The sequence below is a fragment of the Cuculus canorus genome, chromosome W, assembly GCF_017976375.1.
Source record: "Cuculus canorus isolate bCucCan1 chromosome W, bCucCan1.pri, whole genome shotgun sequence".
Classification (NCBI taxonomy): Eukaryota; Metazoa; Chordata; class Aves; order Cuculiformes; family Cuculidae; genus Cuculus; species Cuculus canorus.
The window spans coordinates 21,954,798-21,977,031 of NC_071440.1; the positions used below are offsets into that span (position 1 = coordinate 21,954,798).

General features: G+C 44.2%; 1 protein-coding gene across 2 annotated transcripts in view; it reads left to right on the top strand.

Moving 5' to 3' along the window:
- LOC128850269 (ras GTPase-activating protein 1-like) overlaps positions 1-22,234 on the top strand; it is a 120,992-nt gene that overhangs the window by 66,491 nt on the left and 32,267 nt on the right. For both annotated transcript variants that reach the window (XM_054053282.1, XM_054053283.1), the window contains 6 exons: positions 820-977; positions 1,272-1,348; positions 10,521-10,693; positions 10,832-10,991; positions 11,166-11,308; positions 12,022-12,137. In XM_054053282.1, the coding sequence (XP_053909257.1) occupies positions 820-977; positions 1,272-1,348; positions 10,521-10,693; positions 10,832-10,991; positions 11,166-11,308; positions 12,022-12,137 (827 nt within the window). The remainder of the gene's footprint in view (positions 1-819; positions 978-1,271; positions 1,349-10,520; positions 10,694-10,831; positions 10,992-11,165; positions 11,309-12,021; positions 12,138-22,234) is intronic.

A 22,234-nucleotide genomic window follows, 5' to 3' on the forward strand; every position in this document is an offset into this window, starting at 1 on the left:
TGACCGCCCTCTCGGTAAAGAGATGCTTCCTAATGTCCAGTCTGAACTTCCTCTGGCATAGCTTTGAACCCTTCCCATGTGTCCTGTCACTGGATCCCAGGGAGAAGAGCTCAGCACCTCTCTCTCCACTCACCCTCCTCAGGAAGCTGCAGAGAGCAATGAGGTCGCCCCTCAGCCTCCTTTCTCCAGGGGAGACAAACCCAGAGTCCTCAGCCACTCCTCACAGGACATGCCTTCCAGCCCTTTCACCAGCTTTGTTGCCCTCCTCTAGACACATTCAAGGACCTTAACATCCCTCTTAAATTGTGGGGCCCAGAACTGCCCACGGCCGTACAACAGGGTAATCACCTCTTTTGCTGTTTCATGCACCCCAGGATGCGGTTTGCCCTCTGGGCTGCCAGGGCACTGCTGACTCCTGTTGAGCCTAATGTGTTAGGAAAGCACCAAATATGGCATTGTGTTTGGAGTTGTCTATGGCTCTTAATCAAGATAAAATTCTTTGACTCCAGTAGAATTTTCTATGCATAGAAAAATTAGTACTTTCAAATCTTAATGTCTTGTAGGGATGGTTTTAAAAGTAAAAAATAAGTTAAAACCATGGTGGTGGAGGAGGTTTATTTTCAAGTTATTTGAGTTGCTCTTAGTTTGTCACTGATACCTCTTAAAATCTTGTTCCATTATTCCTGTTCCCTGCTCTTTCTATAAGGAAATTATATTTTGTACTTAGTATTTATACCTTAATGTTAAGTCTTCATATGGGAGGAATTCCATTCTTTCTTTCTTTAAAAAAAAGAAATAATTTTTTGGTATTTCCTTTAGGTCAGCAGTCTTGTTCTGCATGTAGAAGAAGCTCATACACTCCCAGTAAAACATTTTACCAATCCGTATTGTAACATCTACCTGAACAGTGTCCATGTAGCAAAAACACATATCAGGGAAGGGCAGAATCCTGTATGGTCAGAAGAATTTGTCTTTGAGTAAGTCTTAATCTTATTGAACTACTGAATTTCACTTTAAAGTTGCATTGCATTTAAGATTCTTTATGCTATACTGTTTCGCATATGTTTTAAAAAATACCATATGTATGGTTATATAGTAGCCACCTTTCAGCCACAAATGCATGGGTAGAATATTACATATACATCTAAGTATCTTTATTAATATAATTGTCTTTGGTTGATGATGAGAACTTAGGATTGAAATAACTTTAGAATGAATTTAAATGTTGGCCAGGTATAGTATTAATTAACACATTCTGTCTTTTCCCCTAGTGATCTTTCATCTGATATTAATAGATTTGAGATAAGTCTTAGTAACAAAACAAAGAAAAGTAAAGATCCAGATATATGTAAGTATTTTTCTGTAAAAGGTGCATATATATTGCAACAATGGATACAATTTTCATTGCTCTTCTCAAACATTGTCACAAGACAATTAAGTATATTCTGTGATTACCATACAGCTCTATTGGTATGTTTTGGATGTCTGTTACTGACTCTACATTAATGCTTTTACAATAAGAACCTGTCTGATTTTAGTAGTAAAATGGACAGTAATTCATTCCTATATATCTGATGGTTATGTTTCACTAAGTTAATTTCTTTAATCTGTTTTAAGCCCAGCTCTGTGGAGTTTCTTTTGTCCTTTTCAGGTATTTTATTGCTTTCAGTGAGAAAGAGGGAGGAAAGGTAGTACTTTCCTCACTTAAATAAATAAAAATCCAACTTGACAGTCTGTAGAACAAAATTTGCTTCAGTTCTGTGTCATTCTGTTCTCCCATTCTCTCTCATCTGTGTTACCAAGAATTTACTTTCCTCTGTTATATACACAGCTTCTTCAGCTGTTTTGTTTTTATTTTTCTATTCTAGCAAACTACTAGCAAGATGGTAAGGCTTATCAGCTTTCCAAAAAAAAAAAACACCCAACCAAAAACACCTTCCCCTAAAAAATTACACCTGTATTCTGAGCCACACAATGTGGGTTTTTTTGTTTTCAAGGTATTTTGTTTCACATCATACTTGTCTTGTAACTTCAGCCCTTTGCCTCCTCTCTGTTGCCTGCAGCGCCAACACCCTCCAACCCAAGATTTGTTCCAAGTGCTTTTCTGTTGTGTTCAGACCCATCCCAAAGCCTGGCACAGTATTTATAATCTGTTGTTATTGGTTTTGGTCTGCATGTATTGTGTTACTGGCCTGTTATGTTTGCCTCAGTGTCAATTTATTTATTTTTATCCACTCAGAGATTTGTAGAGAAACCTTGCCCAAAGTAGAATTACTTCAAAGACCAAATGCTCTTGCAGAACCTAATTCAATTTCAAAACTCTTGACCTTTCCTCTGACTGGAAAAGTTTCTGCATAATGGAAGGAAAAAAGATGTATTTTATTTGTCAGTCAAAAGTACTTCCTAATTGTAGTTGTGACCTGGTTCTTGCACAGTTCTTCTATTCATTTGAGCTAGAAAAATTATTTATCTGGGCCAAAGCTTTGGTTAGTAAAAGAACCTTTCAAAAGATAATTCATTAATGGAGTACTTTGGTAACTTTGTTTAAAGTGCTTTTGTAGTTTCTCTCTGTCCAGATTAAGGAGATTGTGCTACCTTTAGATGTATCCATCTGGGGGAAGATTATAAATTGTTTCTTTATCTAGGTCAAGAGGATTGGCAGTGTTTCTTGATTATAGTTAAGGTAGACTCTTAGAGTATAACCTAACAGTCCTTTCATTTTGGGATAGGGATTAGACCATATCAGCTTGAATTAACAAGCATCTTTGCCTACATCCCCATCCCTATTAAATATTTGTAGTATATGGGGGAAAAACTGTGCTAAAAGAGGCCTTATCCAACTTGCCTGTGTGCTGTGTTGCCTAAACCCTTAACCTCTCCACAAGCAAGAAAATGGGTGGTTTACCTTTCTGAACATTTCTCCTTTGTAACCACAGTTACTAAATGTGGATAGCACTCAAGTAAGAGTAATGTGAGGCTCATGTTACCAGCTAACACATTAAGTCAATTTTCCTGCTTTTTTTTTTCCTGTCATATAAAGCAGATTGAGGGCCCAAAAATCTGGTATTGGTTTCACTGCTTTTTCTTCCATCGTAACACACAAAACTAAATACCAAAATTATATGAGTATGAGGGCTATTTTTTTTCAGTATTTGTGATGGGTTGACCTTGGCTGGCCACCAGGTGCCCACCAAGACCCTCTCTCACTGCCACTCCTCAATGAGAAAGGGGAAGAAAATAAGATGAAAAACTCGTGGGTCAAGATAAAAGCAGTTTAATAAAAGCAAAGACCACGTGTGTAAGCAAAGGAAAACAAAAAGATTTATTCTGCACTTCCCATCAGCAGGCGATGTCCAGCCACTTCCTGGGAAGTAGGGCCTCAGTACATGTAGCAGTAGCTTCAGAAGACAAACGCCTTAATAACGAATTCCCCCCCTCTCCTCCTCCTTTCTCTTAGCTTTTATGGCTGAGCAGACGTCATACAGCATGGACTATCCCTTTGGTCAGTTTGGGTCAGCTGTCCCAGCTGTGTCCCCTCCCAACCTCTTGCCCACCCCCAGCCTACTGGCCTTTGGGGGGAATGCTGGAGAAACAGCCTTGATGCCAATACACTGGATTGTTATCAACACTGTTCTAGCTACAGATGCAAAGCACAGCACTAGGAGGGCTGCTATGGGGGAAATGAACTCCATCCCAGCCAGACACAATACAAGTATTTAAAAATATTTCTTGAATTCTCATGTTTTTTACTTTGCAATTTGTCTTTTCTGAGTATTCATTCCAATTTTTTATATATTTTTGCTTTTAAAAGATATTTCAAGTATTCTGAGATCATGCTAAATACTTTAGCATCAATTCTACATCTTTTCATTGTTTCTCAAACAGTTTGTTAATAATTTATTCAAATAAATATATAAATAGGGTTTGGAAAACGTAAAAAACCCCAAACCTCTAGAATATATTGTTAGATTTGATCTGTTGCTAGTAAAAACTGAGATGCTCAAATTTGATCAGACAATTAAATCAGTAAATGTCTTAGGGCAATTCCACGTAGGGTTCAGCTGGAGTGGAAGTTATGGTTTGGATTTGCACCAGGATAGTTGGTTAATTTCAGATTAATTCATGTTGAAAAAGAACATGTTTTTATACTGGAGGCAGTCATCTCATGCAGTCAAGTCCGTAGAGCAAAATAATAGAATCATAGAATGCTTTGGGTTGGAAGGGACTTTTGAGATCATCTGGTGGGCAGGGACACCTCCCACTGGATCAGGTTGCTCCAAGTCCCATCCAACCTGGCCTAGAACACCTCCAGGGATGGGGCAGCCATGACTTCTCCAGGCAACCTGGGCCACTGCTTGACAACCAGGTTGGTGAAGAAATTTTTTCTAATATTCAATTCGAACCTCCTCTGGTGCAACTTGAGGCCATTTGCTGTCATCCTATCCCTTGTTACTTGGGAAAAGGGATATACACCCACCTCTCCACAACCTCCTTTCAGGGAGTTGTAGAGTGCAATGAAGTTTTCCCTCAGCCTCCTCTTCTCCAGGCTAAGCAGCCCCAGTTCCCTCAGCTGCTCCTCATAACCCTTGTGCTCCAGCCTCTTCCCCACCTCCATTGCCCTCCTCTGCTCCAGCCCCTTAATGTCTTTCTTGTAGTGAGGGCCCCCAAAACACAGGATTCGAGGTGAGGCCTCACCAGTGCTGAGTGTGCGTGTGGGGGGAAGAATCACTTCCCTGGTCCTGCTGGCCACACCATTTCTGCTACAAGCCAGGATGCTGTTGGTCTTCTTGGCCACCAGGGCACAAAATGTTCAGCCAGCTGTTGACCAGCACCCCCAGGTCCTTTTCCACCAGACAGCTCCTAGTCATTTGTCCGCAAGCCTGGAGAGCTGCACGGGACGGTTGTGACCTAAGTGCAGAACCCAGCACTTGGCCCAATTGAACCCTATACATTTGAAGAAGGCTCAGAAGAGATCTTATAGAAGGCTCAGAGAGATATTATAGCAACCTTCCAGTACCTGAAGGGGGCCTGCAAGAAAGCTGGGGAGGGACTATTCATAAAGGCTTGTGGGGATACGATGAGGGAGAACAGGTATAAACTGGAGAGGGGCAGACTTAGGCTTGATATAAGGAAGAATTTCTTCACGATGAGAGTGGTGAGACACTGGAACAGGTTGCTCAGGGAAGCTGTGGCTGCCCCATCTCTGGAGGTGTTCCAGGCCAGGTTGGATGGGCCTTGGGCAGCCTGAGCCAGTGGGATGTGTCCCCGCCCATGGCAGGGTGTTTGGAACTGGATGATCTTTAAGGTCCCTTCCAACCCAAACTATTCTATGATTCTATGATTTGGCCTCAGCCCATTGATCCAGCCTGTCCAGATCCCTCTGCAGAGCCTTCTTCCTGCCCTGGAGAAGATGAACTCCCTCCCAATTTGGTGTCATCTGCAAACTTACTGAGGGAGCACCCAATTCCCTTGTCCACATCACTGATAAAGACATTAAACAGAACCGGCCCCCAACACTGAGCCCTGGGGACACTGCTTGTAACGGGCTTCAACTGGATTTGCCTCCATTCACCACAACTCTCTGGGCCCGGCCATCCAGCCAGTTTTTTATCCAGCAAAGGGTACATCCCTCCAAGCCATGAGCAGCCAGTTTCTCCAAGAGAATGCTATGGGGTACGGTGTCAAAGGCTTCACTAAGATCTAGGCAGACAACATCCACAGTCTTTCCCTCATCTACTAAGCAGTCCTTGAAAGCTCTTCGCTGCCTTATAAATGGGTTGTGCTAACGTGTTAGTGAGCTGTGCGTGGGAAAGCCAGGATTTAGTATGTCCATATATTTAGCAATTTCTTCTTTGTCCACATTTAGATATGCTTTTATCCTGAATCAATAACTGTAAATGTTTTTTAGAGGGTTTTTTTTTGAGAGAGTAGATGCTTTTGATTGGTTCTGGTTGGGTTCAACAAAGGCTTCACTGTAAATTTAACTTCATTTCCATTCTGAGGAAAATGTAAGTCAACCACTTTTAAGTTTGATTCCCAAGTTATAATTATTAATAATATAAATATAAGCTTGTTACTAAATATTAATCCCTAAGCTCTATTTGCAAACAGAACATTAAGAAACCTCAATCTTACTTTTTTTTGTGCTGATGTTCATCATGTAATATGTTCTTGGATCAAGACTTGTATATAGTTCTTAACTGTGCTTGCAGAGAAGGAATAAACTATTGATTTTTTTCTGTGTATTTATCATTCTATCATAATATGCTAGATTACAAAGTGTAAACATCCTTAAATTCTGAACCAATGGCAGTCTCTTATTGTACATAGCCTAATAGTTCAATATACATTGCTAAGTAGCAGAAAGTGTTCCTTTAAATCTTTGAATATAAATTGTAACAAGTATTCTACATTCCATATATTGATATTTTTCTTTTGATCTTTTAAGATCAAAGCAAGATTATAATATTTATATTATCACTAGGAAGTTCTACTATATAACCACAGGAAAAATTTATTCATCAAATTATTCTGAACCCTGTATCTCACTTTTCCTGTCAATGAGATATATGCCTTATATGCACAAGTAAAACAAGAAGGAAGCTCATTGCTCAGTTGAGGACATGAGTGCTTTGCTCAGAAGAAACATTTTGGGAAACTCAATTGATTATCTGGTCTAAAGACAGTCCAATCAATACTTGTGATAAGTAGCAGATGATGATGAATTGGTTTGCCCACTACTTGACTGACTTGAATGTGTTACTTTATCAGTTCATCAACTCCAAAGAATATGAAATATGACGTGTGTATTAGAAATGTGATGTTATTCTATTCCGTTATCTGGTTATGCAAATGACGTCCTAACATATTGCTGAATTGGAGTAGTGGAAAGTCTACTAGAACTGTTCATAGACTTTGTAGAAAAGTGAAAAACAAGTGAAAAACAAGTGTGTGATTGTGTTTTGATTGTGTTTTGTTTTGGTGGTGTGTGGGTGTATGGGGTGTTTATTTGTTTTGGGAGGTTGTTTTGGTTTGTTTTGTTTAAATGTGAGTAACTTGATTAAAAGTAGATTTCATTGAGAGTTGTAGAAAAAGTGTGTTTGCTTGGAAGTTCCAGACAATCTAAATGTGAAATTAAACTGTTCCTCTTGGAACTTTATGGGTATATCATAGGCAGAATGGTGTCTCTGCAAGCATCTGGGGTCTTTCTGTGTGAAGTAACTCAGTTCAGGAGGGCATGTGTTTATTTTGGAATGATCCGTGGTCTGACTGCTGCAGCTTACTAGTCGGCTGTCAGACCAGAGTTTCAATTATGGTTGAATAGGCTGGAGCAGGTCACTGCTTAGTAATTTTAAGGTACCAACACCACAAGAAATAAATTAATGAGTTTGTCATTCTTAGTTAACTTTTGTCATTATTTGGGCAGTACGCTGTCTGGGAATGTTTTTTTAAATGTTTTACATAAGCTGTTGCAGCCTTAAACTGGGAGTTCCTAAGTAGTAAAGAAATATATCTGACAACATTTGGGAAAGATGTAGTAATGCTAATAATAAATACTAAAAATAGTAACAAAGTGGTTCAAGTGCAGACCTGATGGAGGTATGAGCCCAAGGCCTTCTAAAGAGGACAATGAAATCTAATCACTTTACCTGCTTTAATTTTCTGATTGCTGCCTAGGTTTGCTAGGTAGCTGGGGTAGAGGGGGGCTTTTTTCCCCCTATATAAATGTTAAAAAGAAAAATTTGTTAATATCTGTGTGTATACATTATTTACAGCATGTTTTATATTTCAACTTCAGTTTTCAGGAGTCTGTTAAGCTATCTAAGAGAGAATCATAGAATCATAGAATAGTTAGGGTTGGAAGGGACCTTAAAGATCATCCAGTTCCAAACACCCTGCCATGGGCAGGGACATCCCACTGGCTCAGGCTGCCCAAGGCCCATCCAACCTGACCTTGAACACCTCCAGGGATGGGGCAGCCACAACTTCCCTGGGCAACCTGGGCCAGTGTCTCACCACTCTCATAGTGAAGAAATTCTTCCTAATGTCCAGTCTCTATCTGCCCCTCTCCAATTTGTACCCATTCCCCCTCGTCCTATCACCACAATCCTTTATGAATAGCCCCTCCTCAGCTTTCCTGTAGGCCCCCTTCAGGTATTGGAAGGTCGCTATAAGATCTCCTCAGAGCCTTCTCTTCTCCAGGCTGAACAAGCCCAACTCTCTCAGCCTGTCCTCATAGGGAAGGTGCTCCAGCCCTCCAGTCATCCTTGTAGCCCTCCTCTGAACCGATTCCAACAGTTCCATCTCCTTCTTACGTTGAGGATTCCAGAACTGGACACAGTACTCCAGATGAGGTCTCACAAGAGAGGAATAGAGGGGCAGAATCCCCTCCCTTACCCTGCTGCCCACGCTTCTTTTGATGCAGCCCAAGATACAGTTGGCCTTCTGGGCTGTGAGCACACATTGCCTGCTCATGTTGAGCTTCTCATTGACCAGCACCCCCAAGTCCTTCTCTGCATGGCTGCTCTCAATCACGTTATCCCCCAGTATGTACTGAAAACAGGGATTGATTGCCCAGTCCCAGGTGTAGGACCTTACACTTGGCCTTGTTGAACCTCATGAGGTTCTCAGAGGCCCACTTCTCCAGTGTGTCCAGGTTCCTGTGGATGACATCCTGTCCTTCCAGTGTGGCAACTGCACCACTCTGCTGATGTCACCCGCAAACTTGCTGAGGGTGCACTCAATCTCGCTGTCAATTTCATTGATAAAGATATTGAACAGCACTGGTCCCAGTACGGACCCCTGAGGGACACCACTCATCACAGATCCCCATCTGGACTTTGAGCCATTGACCACTACTCTTTGAATGCAACCATCCAACCAGTTTCTTATCCACCGTACTGTCCACCCATCAAATCCATATCTCTCCAATTTAGAGAGAAGGACGTTGTGTGGGACTGTGTCAAAGGCTTTACAGAAGTCGAGATAGATCACATCCGTTGGTTTACCTGTGTCCACTGCTATGGTTACACCATCATAGAAAGCCACTAAGTTGGTCACACAAGATTTGCCCCTGTTGAAGCCATGCTGGCTGCCACTAATCACCTCCCTGTCCTCCATGTGCTTTAGCATAATTTCTAGGAGGATCTGTTCCATGATCTTCCCAGGCACAGAGGTGTAGCTGACAGGTTGGTAGTTCTCGGGGTCATCTTTTCTACCCTTTTTAAAAATGAGCACATTTCTTCCAGTCACCAGGGACTTCTCCTGACTGTGATGTCTTTTCAAATATCATGGAGAGTGGCTTGGCAACCACATCTGCCAATTCCCTCAGGACTCTGGGATGCATCTCGTCAGGTCCCGTAGACATATATGTTCAGGTTCCTCAGGTGTTCACAAACCTGATCCTCCTTTACTGTTGAAGGGGGTCTACCCCCCTGGTCACCATCTTGATGTCCCATGACCCAGGAGGGGTGAGGACAGCAGTTATTGGTGAAGACAGGCAAAAAAGTTGTTAAGTACCTCAGCCTTCTCCTCATCTGTTGATACGTGATCCCCATTTCCAGCCATCAGTGGGGGGACATTCTCTTTGACCTTACGCTTTTGATTGACGTGCCTGTAAAAGCACTTCTTTTTAGTCTTTACTTCCCTTGTCAACTTACTTTACTTCTCAGCTCCAGCTGCGCCTTGGCCTTCCTGACTTCATCCCTACACAACCGGGCAGCATCTCTATATACGTCCCAGGTTCCCTGTCCCTGCTTGCACTGCCTGGGCAGTTCCCTCCTCTTCTTGAGTTTAACCAGCAGGTCTCCACTCAGCTATGCCGGTCTCTGCCCTTCCTTGCCTGATTTTCTACATATGGGGACAAAGCGCTCTTGCACTTTGTGGAAAGCTTCCTTAAATATTTGCCAGCTCTGTTCTGCTCCCTTGTCTCGGAGGGCCATGTCCCAGGGGGTCCTACCAAGTAATTCCTTGAAGAGCTGGAAGTCAGCTTTCCTGAAATTTAGGGTTCTGACTATAGTCCTCACCTGTCCCATATCCCTCTGGACCTTGAACTCCACCAGTGCATGATCACTGCAGCCCAGGCTGCCTCCAATCATAACATCACTGATGAGTTTGCTTGTATTGGTGACTGTAAGATCCAGTATTGCTTCTCCTCGGGTGGGGGTCTCTATCAGCTGGACTAAGAAATTATCCTCAATGCACTCCAGGAGTCTCCTGGATTGCCTACAGCTTCCCGTGCTACTCTTCCAGCATATGTCGGGGTGGTTGATGTCCCCGAGTAGGATGAGAGCTTGCGAGCGTGAAGCCTCCTGTAGCTGGAGGAAGAAGGCTTCATCAGTTGTCTCTCCTTGATTGGGTCAACATAATCTGTCAACATATTTGATGGCACAAATTTTGATCATTTTTATTAATACTCTTTTGCTGAAACAAGATGACATGCAGAAAACAATTTTTTTTTTATGCAATACTGGCACTGTTTTATTGGAGATAACCTACTTAACAATGCTTTTTTCCTCAAGTGTTTATGCGTTGCCAATTAAGCCGATTACAGAAAGGACATGCAACAGATGAGTGGTTTCAACTCAGTTCTCATATACCACTGAAGGGTATTGAGCCAGGATCTCTGCGTGTTCGAGCACGATATTCTATGGAGAAGATCATGCCAGAAGAGGAGTATAGTGAGTTTAAAGAGGTATTATTTTTTTCCTCAGTTTTCTGTCAAAATTCACTTTCTCTGTTGTTTGAAAGAGATTTCAGTAACACATCGCTAAGTAGTATTTGTAGTGACTGTTATGACAAGTTTCTGAACATTATTCTGCTTTTCTTTCAGCTCATACTCCAGAAAGAAATGCATGTAGTCTGTGCCTTATCACATGTTTGTGGACAGGATAGAACACTGTTGGCAGGCATTTTATTGAAGATTTTTCTTCATGAAAAACTTGAGTCAGTATTGTTACGAACACTAAATGACAGGGAAATAAGCATGGAAGGTACTGTACTAGTTACACTAACAATTACTGAAACTCTGGGGAGGGAAGGGACCCCACGTCTTTGTTTTTGTCTCCTCCCTTAATTACATCATATATCAAACTGTGAACATAACATTTTTTTCCTCTACTTTTTGTTATCTCCTTTTCCTGGCTTTTCACTTTATTTTTTTTCAGATGAAGCTACTACTTTGTTTCGTGCCACGACTTTAGCAAGTACACTTATGGAGCAATATATGAAAGCCACAGCAACACGTTTTGTTCACCATGCACTGAAAGACAGTATATTAAAGATAATGGAGAGCAAGCAATCTTGTGAGGTGATACCTTGAACTATGTTTTTTAAAAATTTTGATTTATTGAAATGATGATCTACTAGTTGTTTGCTTTGGAAGCATTTATCCTTCAGAAATAATTTCAATACTGTAAGCAAACTGATTATGAGTTTTTTTCTAAATGTTAGCTTGAACAATGTTCAATGTTTTTTAACTCAAAGTTCTTTAAATTATCTATTTATTCTTTAGCAATTGTACATTCTTTTGTAGCAGTTACTGAGTGGCCTACCCTAAATAACTCATGGTAAGCTCCATATATACTAGAAGTCAACATCTGAACTTAGTTTAATTTTAAACTTCCTTACAATAACTGCTTGTTTTAGATCCTATTTTTCTCTATAAAATGACTCTCCTAACTCCTGTTTCATTTGAACGTAATTATGGAAAGGAGTGGTGGTGTTCTGAGAAGACTGGATTAAAAGATATGAAAATATATGTAGTTAAAAAAATATGGGTAGTTATGGATAATATTAAATGTCTGTGCTGTTAAAAGCATAGTGCACCAGAACTTAAAAGCATTGCTTTTTCACATTATTTTCCTGGCCAGCCCTTGAAACAGATTTGTAACTTCTGTACAAGTCTGAGAATATTTAATTTATTTTGAAATAGCATTCAGTATGTAATATTATCAAATTATATATGTAGTTCTATTCAAGAGAATAAACTTAATCTTTTATCTTTTTCCATTTTGATTTTAGTTAAATCCTTCAAAATTAGAAAAAAATGAAGATGTAAACACTAATTTGGTACATCTACTCAGTATACTTTCAGAACTGGTGGAGAAAATATTCATGGCTGCAGAGATACTGCCTCCGTAAGTTCGCACTCTTGTGTTCAAATTTATGCTTGAAAATTCCTGTTTGTGTGATTTACATTGCACTGTAAAATGGTGTTCTTCTTGGATTATCTTATACTAATCAGTCCTAAGACTAATTTCTTTAGGACTGTTTGTCACACCCTGAGGGAGACAGAGTAGGATCCAGAACTGCATTTAAACATTTAGTTTATTACCTATAATGTTACAATTCTAAGTCAAGAATATAAGCCCAAGTCTAGACCAATATTAGCATCCTAAAAGGGTTTGTGAGGGACTATACGACCTGTATGGAGTTCAGTGATAAAGTCTTTTTAGATGTTTCCACAAGGTTGCTGCAGGTGCAGACGCTCTGGTGCTCAAGAGGGATTGGATCCATGATGTTATGTTGATGTCGGTGGGGGTCTCAGACCAGCTGAGAGGAAGCTCCAATTATGACCAGCTCCTCTTATAGTCCCTTCTGGAGTGATAACATCTAGGGTATCAGTCAGCCCAGCTCCTTGTCTTCTTTACCTTTTGGCCAAGTGGCGCTGCTGGTGAGGGACACAGTGGGTTGCTTTGGCCCCCCTGCCAGTGCAACCTCCACCAACATGTAGGGATCCGAAAAACTCCAGGGCCGTATATCAAGCCATTTCCAACACACAAAACTCACAGTTTCCATATCAATAAGTCACCCAAGTACAACAGATATTAGTTTCTATTCATAAATCTTATTAATACTTCGGTTTTCAGGATCACCTCGGATTCTTTGTTCTGTGGCTATGGTGTAGGGAGTGACCAGGGGCCAGTTTGGTCATCCTGATAGGCAAACGAGTGGCAGAGACATAATGGCTCATTCTCCCCAACTCTTCCTTGCTGCACACGTGGGCTTTGATGTGGCTGCTGATGTGGAGTGGCCACGAGACCTCCATCTCGCTCCTCTCCACCCCGTGGCTCAGCAAAGCAGCAACCCTCTTCAGCAGCTTCAAGGGGGGGAGCGATATGTCACTGTTATATGTACAGAGAAAAAAAAATAACACTTGAATGAATTGTGGTTTTTGCACATGAGATGGGTTGCCCTTGGCTGGATGCCAGCGCCCACCAAGCCCCTCTATGGCTACCCCTCCTCAGCTGGACAGGAGAGAGAAAATGCAATTAATAGCTCATGGGTCGAGATAAGGACAGGGGGATCACTCAGCAATTACCTTCACAGGCAAAACAGACTCAACTTGGGGAAATTAATTTAATTTATTGCCAATCAAATCAGAGTAGATATTGAGAAATAAACTCAAATCTTAAAACTCCTCCCCCCCACCTCTCATTTCTTCATGGCCTTAACTTCACTCCTGGTTTTCTCTACCTCCTCTACCCCCCTCCCCTCCCAAGCAGCTCAGTGGGACAGGAAATGAGGGTTGTGGTCCATTCATCACATGTTGTCTCTGCCACTCCTTCCTCCTCACATTCATCCCCTGCTCCAGGGGGAGACAATCCTCCATGAACTTCTCTAGTGTGGGTCATTTCCACAATCTGCAGTTCTTCCCTGCCACGGTTTAGCCCCAACTCAGCTAATTTTGGCAGCTACAACTGTGCAGTTGGACTCGCAGTTCCCTTCCCCCCACTCGCAGGGAATGGGAAAAGGAAAATGAGAGGAAAAGGCTTGTGGATTGAAAACTAAAACTGCAACTTTAATGAAATAATGATGATGATGATTAGGATGAAAATAATTAGAAAGTAATAAAATATATATAAATATATGAGATTGCTCCCCCACCCCTTGATGACTGTACATCACCACAAATGCTGCAGAGCAGACACAAGGGTAAGGGTCCATGGCTAGGAGGGAGCTGGGCTCAGGAACACATGGATCTGGGGTCAGGGCAAACAGACAGACGAGGTCCTCACTGGACGCCAGCCATTGCAGAAGAGGGACAAGATCCTCGTGGTCTCTCAGTTTTATCCCAAGTATGGCATATATGGAGTGGGATACTCTATTGGTCAGTTTACGGTCACCTGTCCTCTCCACCAGGCCCTTTTCCAACAGGTAGAGGATGGCCTTGGTTGCTAAAGGGATAAGTATAAGCATTGGCCTTTCTGCACACCAATGTCCTGTGTTGTCACTTCTAGAGAGAAACTGTCTGAAAAACATGCAGTTTGCTTTCAGAAAATGAAGTTACTTCAGCGAGACTGAGTTAGATCACAAAACTGACTCTAATTTAGCTCAAACCACAACATTCCCCTACAGGGTCACAAGTCCTGCCAGCAAACCTGCTACAGCATGGGCTCTCCATGGGGTCACAGCCTCCTTCAGGTGCATTCACCTGCTCCAACAGGGGGTCCTCTACGGGCTGCAGGATGGACACTTGCTCTACCGTTAACCTCCATGGGCAGCAGGGGGACAGCCTGCCTCACCATGGTCTTCATCGCTGGCTGCAGGGCAATCTCTGCTCTGGTGCCTGGAGCACCTCCTCCCTCTCCTTCTTCACTGACCTTGGTGTCTGCAGAGTTGTTTCTCTCACATATTCCCACTCCTCTCCCAGCTGCTGTTGCACAGCAGTTTGTTCCCCTTCTTAAATGTGTTATCCCAGAGGCGCTACCACCTTCACTGATTGGCTCAGCTTTGGCTGACAGTGGGTCTTACTGTGCTATTTATCACTTTTTTGTGTTTTGTCTGGGAGAGCTATAGTAAAAGCGCTGGCCTTGAGCCTAATCTGGTGTTTGTGCCATGTATTGCTGTTGTCCCAGTGCTCTAGGAACCAACTCTCAGAGACAATTACACCTTTTTCTTCTTCTCCAGAAGCCATTTTGTGAGGTAAAATGAAGAATGGCATCTCCTTTTTCTTCTCCTCAGGGATAGGTATTTCCTGCCTTGTTACGATGGCTCTTCAGTTTCTGGAATATCCTTGTGTAACTAGAATGCTTATATTGGTATGTGTCATGAATCTAATTCCAGCTTTTCAAAAGGGTAACCAACTTATTCAGAATGCCACACAGAGATTTGCCCCGAGGCACATAGGTCATGGGTGGCAAGGTGTGTGGGAGAACTTGGACAGGTGCCTAGAGCGTTCCCCCACTGCAGTGGTGTGGGACTTGAAACCTGAACAGGCATGGAATGGTATTGAAGAACACTTGAAGAAATGATGACTTGTCTGTATCAGAGAGACAACTTCTAGAACTGTGCTGGGGACTGCTCTACCTCTACTGAGCCTCTGTTCAGCACTTGAAGGGCTCAAGAGAGTCTCTGGATCTGAGGACATACAAACAGACACTGCAGCTAAGCTACGGACCCAACCCTCAACTATAACAGTCATTCCTATAGTCAAGAAGAAACAATGGAAGCAAAAGTACACTCATTTAGTAAGGGAGGAAGAAACTCCTCCTGAGGGGAGAGCAGGAGGAAGAATCAGAAGAGGCAACCTGTTCTGCAGCAGAGCAGTCACAAGAACAGGAGAAGGAAGAGACTGAAATCGTGAACTAGTCAGAAATTGCCCAGTCCCTATCCTTGAGCAAGCTGTGAAATATGTGAAAGATTATGACCACTAGCCAGATGAGCAAATTATCACCTGGTCGCTCCAGTGCTGGGATATTGGGGTCAACAGTCAGGAATTAGAAGGTAGGGAAAAACAGCAGCTGGGATCCCTAGCAAGGGACCATTGAATCAACAAAGGGACCGAAAGAAGGGCAACAATCCACAGCCTCTGGAAGTGGCTCCTGTTGAGCATGAAGGCAAGGTATCCCCTCAAGGAAGGTCTTGTAAATTGCTGAGGCAAGTGGACCACAATGGAGGAAGGTATCCAGTATCCGAGGAAATTAGCAGTGGTGGAGGTGACCTACGGCAACCTAGAAAATAACTAGGCCTCCAAAGAACCAGAGGAAGTCCAGTATTTGTGGTCCATGTGGCGGAAGCTCGTATGGAGTGCACCAATGTTGTATGCCAGCACCCTGGTGATAATGGACTGGACAGACATTGAGGTATCAACTGTGGAAAAAAATGGCCTGCCATCTCTGGTGCTCTGAAGAGAATCATTCTTCTTCCCTGAACCCATAGGGCAGTGGAAAAAACTGTCCCAACAATTACAGCAACTTGAAGAGAATATCTCTTTTTCCTTATCCCTACAGTCTCATGTCTCAGCTATCATCATGAGTGCCATATGAAATCAGCCATTCTCTGCTCAAGGAAAAGGGAACTGTGAGCACATGCCATGTGCCACCCTGTGATTCTAGCTCAGCATACACGGGGAAGACATGAGAAAGTAGGGCGTTGCACCTACTTCAAACCTAGAAGACCACATACATGAATTGCAAGGAAAAACAGCATCCGAAAAGTCTCCATCCAGAGAAGATTACTGCTCCAGTTGCTATTGAGCAATTCCCCAGACACAGTAACATAGAATCATGGAATCATAGAATGGTTTGAGTTGGAAGGAACCTTAAAGCCCATCCAGTTCCAACGCCCCTGCCATGGGCAGGGACACCTCCCACTGGATCCAGTTGCTCTAAGCCCCATCCAATCTGGCCTTGAACACCTCCAGGGATGGGGCAGTCACCACTGCTCTGGGCAATCTGAGCCAGGGCCTCCCCACTCTCACAGGAAAACATTTCTTCCTAAGATCTCATCTCTACCTCCCCTCTTTCAGCTGAAAACCGTTCCCCCTTCTCCTATCCCTGCACTCCCTGATCCAGAGCCCCTCCCCAGCTTTCCTGGAGCCCCTTTCAGTCCTGGAAGCTGCTCTAAGGTCTCCCCAGAGCATGCTCTTCTCCAGGCTGAACAACCCCAACTCTCTCAGCCTGTCTTTGTATGGGAGGTGCTCCAGCCCTCGGATCATCTCTGTGGTCTCCTCTGGACTTGCTCCAACAGCTCCATGTCCTTCCTGTGCTGAGGACTCCAGAACTGAAGACAGGGCTCCAGGTGAGGTCTCACAATAGCAGAGTAGAGGGGGAGAATTACCTTCCTCAACCTGCTGGTCACACCACTTCTGATGCAGCCCAGGACATGTTTGGCTTTCTGGGCTGCAAGCACACATTGCTGGCTCATGACGAGCTTCTCATTCACCAGCATCACCAAGTAGAGGGGCTGATCCTCCTGATCCTAATGAAGGGACTTCTGGTTTGCAGTTACAGGAGTTACATAATGAATACTCCAACCAAGAAGAGAGGGGTCCTGACACTGACCAGGCAAGGGAAAGGGACAACTAGGTTTATTGGACTATGTGGATTTGATAGCCTGGCACATCAGAGCCATGGGAGTATAAGGTTTTGGTGGACATGAGTGCACAGTGTATTTTAACACCATTAGGGTCCAAGGAGGGTGGAACCCATCTGTATTTCTGGAGTGGCAGGGAGATCTCAACAGTTGTCTGTGTTCAAGGCTGAGGTGAGCCTTACAGGGGATACGTGGCAGAAGCATCCTAGTATGACTGGTCTGGAGGCTCCATGTATCCTTGGCATAGACTAACTCAGAAGAGGGTACTTCAGGGACCCAAAAGGGTACTGGTGGGCCTTTGGTGTAGCTGCCGTGGATGCAGAGGAGATTAAACAACTGTCTACCTTGCCCACCCTCTTGCAGGACCCTTCTGTTGTAGGGTTGCTGTGTGTTGAAGAGGAGCAGGTGCCAACTGCTACCATGATATTGAACCAGTGGCAATATTGCACCAACTGAGACTCTCTGGTTCCCATCTGTAAACTGATTCATCAACTGATTCACCAACTAACTATCATGGACTATCATGGCCTTAATTAAGTCATGCCATGGTTGGGTGCTGCCATATTGGATATGGAGGAACTCCAGTATGAGCTGAAGTCGAAGTGACTTTGGTCTGTGGATAAGTCCATGCTAGAGCAGGTACACCCCTGAGAAGGGACTGTGGCCTGTAGATAAGTCCATACCAGAGCAGGTATGCCCCTAAAGGGACTGCAGCCCATGGAGGGTCCACACTGGAGCAGGGGAAAGGGATGGAGTTCATTGCAATGTTAAAGTCTATAGCTTGGTCCAAAAGGACCAGGGGTGGAGGTTGTAATGGATATACCTTTAAACTGTTGTAACCCATGAGTTGAATTGTATGCTATAAGAAGTACTATAGCAGGAACCACCTGAACTACTGGTGGATGAGTTTTGCAAGAAGCAGTGGAAGTGCAGCAGTGACCCAACCTGAGCTGGCTTTGGTGCCCAATAACTCCACACAATACACCACCTCTCCTATCCTGACTGACCACCATAACAGATGGAGACCAACATCATAGAATAAATTAATTCAATGGACATTTTATGGACACGTCATGGGGAGGATCACAGACTAGGGGAATGGTATCTGTGTATATACTAAAGGATGGGAAGGGCATGGTGGCAGTCTATGAGGATGTACAGGATAGTGTAGGACCCAAGCATAATGCAAATGGTATGGAATAAGGGGTGGAGATTGTACTAGTTTTGACTGTGATGGAGTTAATTTTCTTCATAGCAGCCTGTATGATGCTGTGTTTTAGATTTGTGACTAAAGCAGTGTTGATAACAGACCCATGTTTTGGGTTAACAGTGCTTTCACAGTGATGAGGGTTGTTTTTTCTCTCCCCATTCTGCCCCTCCAGCAAGTGGGCCAGGGTGCACAAGAAGTTGGGAGGGGACACAGCTGGGACAGCTGACTCCAACTGACCAAAGGGATATTCTACACCATAAGACCTCATGCTCATCAATAAAAACGGGGGAAAGAAGGAGGAAGGAGGGATGTGCAGAGTTATGGTGTTTGTCTTCCCAAGTAACCATTAGACATGATGAAGCCCTGCTTTCCTGGAAGTTACTGGACAGGGTCAGAGACCAAAACAACATAAACGCTGCATTGCCACAACTGCCACAAGGACTGATAGAAGAGTCATAGTTGTAGGAGGCTCTCTATTGAAGGGGGCAGAGGGTCCGAAATGTCGAGCAGACCCCGCTCCCAGAGAAGTCTGGTGCCTCCCAGGAGCTCGGGTAAGGGATGTAAGCAAGAAACTTACCAACCTGGTGAGAACTACTGACTATTACCTGTTACTGCTGCTCCATGTGGGAGGGGATGAAGCAGCAGTACGAAGCCCAAAGGGGATTAAGAGATTTTAGGGCCTTGGGATGACTACTGAGGGAATCTGGGGGACAGGTGATTTTTTCTTCCCTCCTTCCAGTTACAGGTGGTGACATAACACAGCTCAGAAGAGTCCAGTCTATTAAATACATGGCTCCATGGCTGGTGTCACCGCTATAACTTTGGGTTTTTTGATAATGGGATGGCCTACACAGCACCAGGATTACAGGCTTCAGATGGGAGCCACCTTTCTCAGAGAGGAGGAGGGTCCTTGCCCGGGAGCTTGCAGAGCTTATAGATAGCGCTTTAAACTAGATGTGAAGAGGGAGGGGGATAACATCAGGCTAGCCTGTAGCAAGAGGTGGAAGGACAGGGGTCAGGGGTCAGATTTTAGGGAGGATACTTCTCTAAAACACCTTATATGTTATAAAGGGTCCACTGGGAAGGTGATACAACCGGCAGCCCAGCTGAAGTGCCTTTACACAAACGCATGAAGCTTGGGTAACAACCAGGAGGAGTTGGAAACTACCATGGTACTAGAAAGCTATGATCTAGTTGCCATCACAGAAATGTGGTGGGACGAGTCCCATGACTGGAGTGTGGCTATTGATGGCTACAGGCTGTTCAGAGGGGACAGACCGGGAAGGAGGGGTGGAAGTATTGCCCTCTATCTCAGGAAAGGGATAGAATGTGAAGAGCCGTCATTGAAGAGTAGCCATGAACAGGTTGAAAGCTTGTGGGTCAGAATTAAAGACAGAACAACCAACGGGAACCTTGTGTTTGGTGTATACTACAGGCCACCCAATCAAGGAGAGCCAACCGATGAAGTCTTCTTCCTCCAGCTACAGGAGGCTTCGTGCTTGCAAGCTCTCATCCTACTCGGGGACTTCAACCACCCTGACATATACTGGAAAAGTAGCACAGCAGCTGTAGGCAATCCAGGAGACTTCTGGAGTGCAGCGAGGATAATTTCTTAGTCCAGCTGATAGAGACCCCCACTCGAGGGGATACAATATGGGACCTTATGGGCACCAATACAAGTGATGTTATGATTGGAGGCAGCCTGGGCTGCAGTGATCATGCACTGGTGGAGTTCAAGGACCAGAGGGATGTGGGAAAGGCGAGTATAGTCAGGACACTAAATTTCAGGAAAGCTGACTTCCAGCTCTTCAAGGAATTACTCGATAGGACTCCCTGGGACAGGATCCCTGGGGACAAGGGAGTGGAACAGAGCTGGCAAATATTTAAGGAAGCTTTCCATAAAGCGCAAGAGCGCTTTGTCCCCATATGTAGAAAATCAGGCAGGAAAGGGCAGAGACCGGCATGGCTGAGTGGAGACCTGCTGGTTAAACTCAAGAAGAGGAGGGAACTGCCCAGGCAGTGCAAGCAGGGACAGGGAACCTGGGACGTATATAGAGATGCTGCCCGGTTGTGTAGGGATGAAGTCAGGAAGGCCAAGGCACAGCTGGAGCTGAACTTGGCAAGGGAAGTAAAGACAGAAGGGCTTTTACAGGCACGTCAATCAAAAGCGTAAGGTCAAAGAGAATGTACCTCCACTGATGGCTGGAAATGGGGATCACGTATCAACAGATGAGGAGAAGGCTGAGGTACTTAACAACTTTTTTGCCTGTCTTCACCAATAACTGCTGTCCTCACCCCTCCTGGGTCATGGGACATCAAGATGGTGACCAGGGGGTAGACACCCTCCCACAGTAGAGGAGATTCAGGTTTGTGAACACCTGAGGAACCTGAACATATATGTCTATGGGACCTGATGAGATGCATCCCAGAGTCCTGAGGGAATTGGCAGATGTGGTTGCCAAGCCACTCTCCATGATATTTGATATGTCATTGCAATCAAGAGAACTCCCTGGTAACTGGAAGAAGCATAACATTGTGCCCATTTTAAAAAAAGGGTAGAAAAGACAACCCTGAGAACTACCAACCTGTCAGCTACACCTTTGTGCCTGGGAAAATCATGGAACAGATCTTCCTAGAAATTATGCTAAAGCACATGGAGGACAGGGAGGTGATTAATGGCAGCCAGCATGGCTTCAACAGGGGCAAGTCCTGTGTGACCAACTTAGTGGCTTTCTATGATGGGGTAACCATAGCAGTGGACACAGGTAAACCGATGGATGTGATCTATCTCGACTTCTGTAAAGCCTTTAACACAGTCCCACACAACATCCTTCTCTCTAAATTGGAGAGATATGGATTTGCTGGGTGGACAGTATGGTGGATAAGAAACTGGTTGGATGGTTGTATTCAAAGAGTAGTGGTCAATAGCTCAAAGTCCAGATGGGGATCTGTGATGAGTGGTGTCCCTCAGGGGTCCATACTGGGACCAGTGCTGTTTAATATCTTCATCAATGATATTGACAGCGAGATTTAGTGCACCCTCAGCAAGTTTGCGGATGACACCAAGCTGAGTGGTGCAGTTGCCACACCGGAAGGATGGGATGTCATCCAGAGGGACCTGGACACACTGGAGAAGTGGGCCTGTGAGAACCTCATGAGGTTCAACAAGGCCAAGTGTAAGGTCCTACACCTGGGTCAGGGCAATCCGCGTTTTCAATACAGGCTGGGGGATGATGTGATTGAGAACAACCCTGCACAAAAGGACTTGAGGGTGCTGGTCAATGAGAAATTCAACATGAGCCGGAAATGTGCACTCACAGCCCAGAAGGCCAACCGTATCCTGGACTGCATCAAAAGAAGCGTGGGCAGCAGGGAGGGAGGGGATTCTGCCCCTCTATTCCTCTCTTGTGAGACCTCATCTGGAGTACTGTGTCCAGTTCTGGAATCCTCAACATAAGAAGAATATGGAGCTGTTGGAACAGGTCCAGAGTAGGCTACAAAGATGATCAGAGGGCTGGAGCACCTTCCCTATGAGGACAGGCTGAGAGAGTTGGGGTTGTTGAGCCTGGAGAAGGGAAGGCCCAGAGGAGATCTTATAGCGACCTTCCAATACCTGAAGGGGGCCTACAGGAAAGCTGGAGAGGGACTATTCATAAAGGCTTGTGGGGATAGGACGAGGGGCAATGGCTATAAACCGGAGAGGGGCAG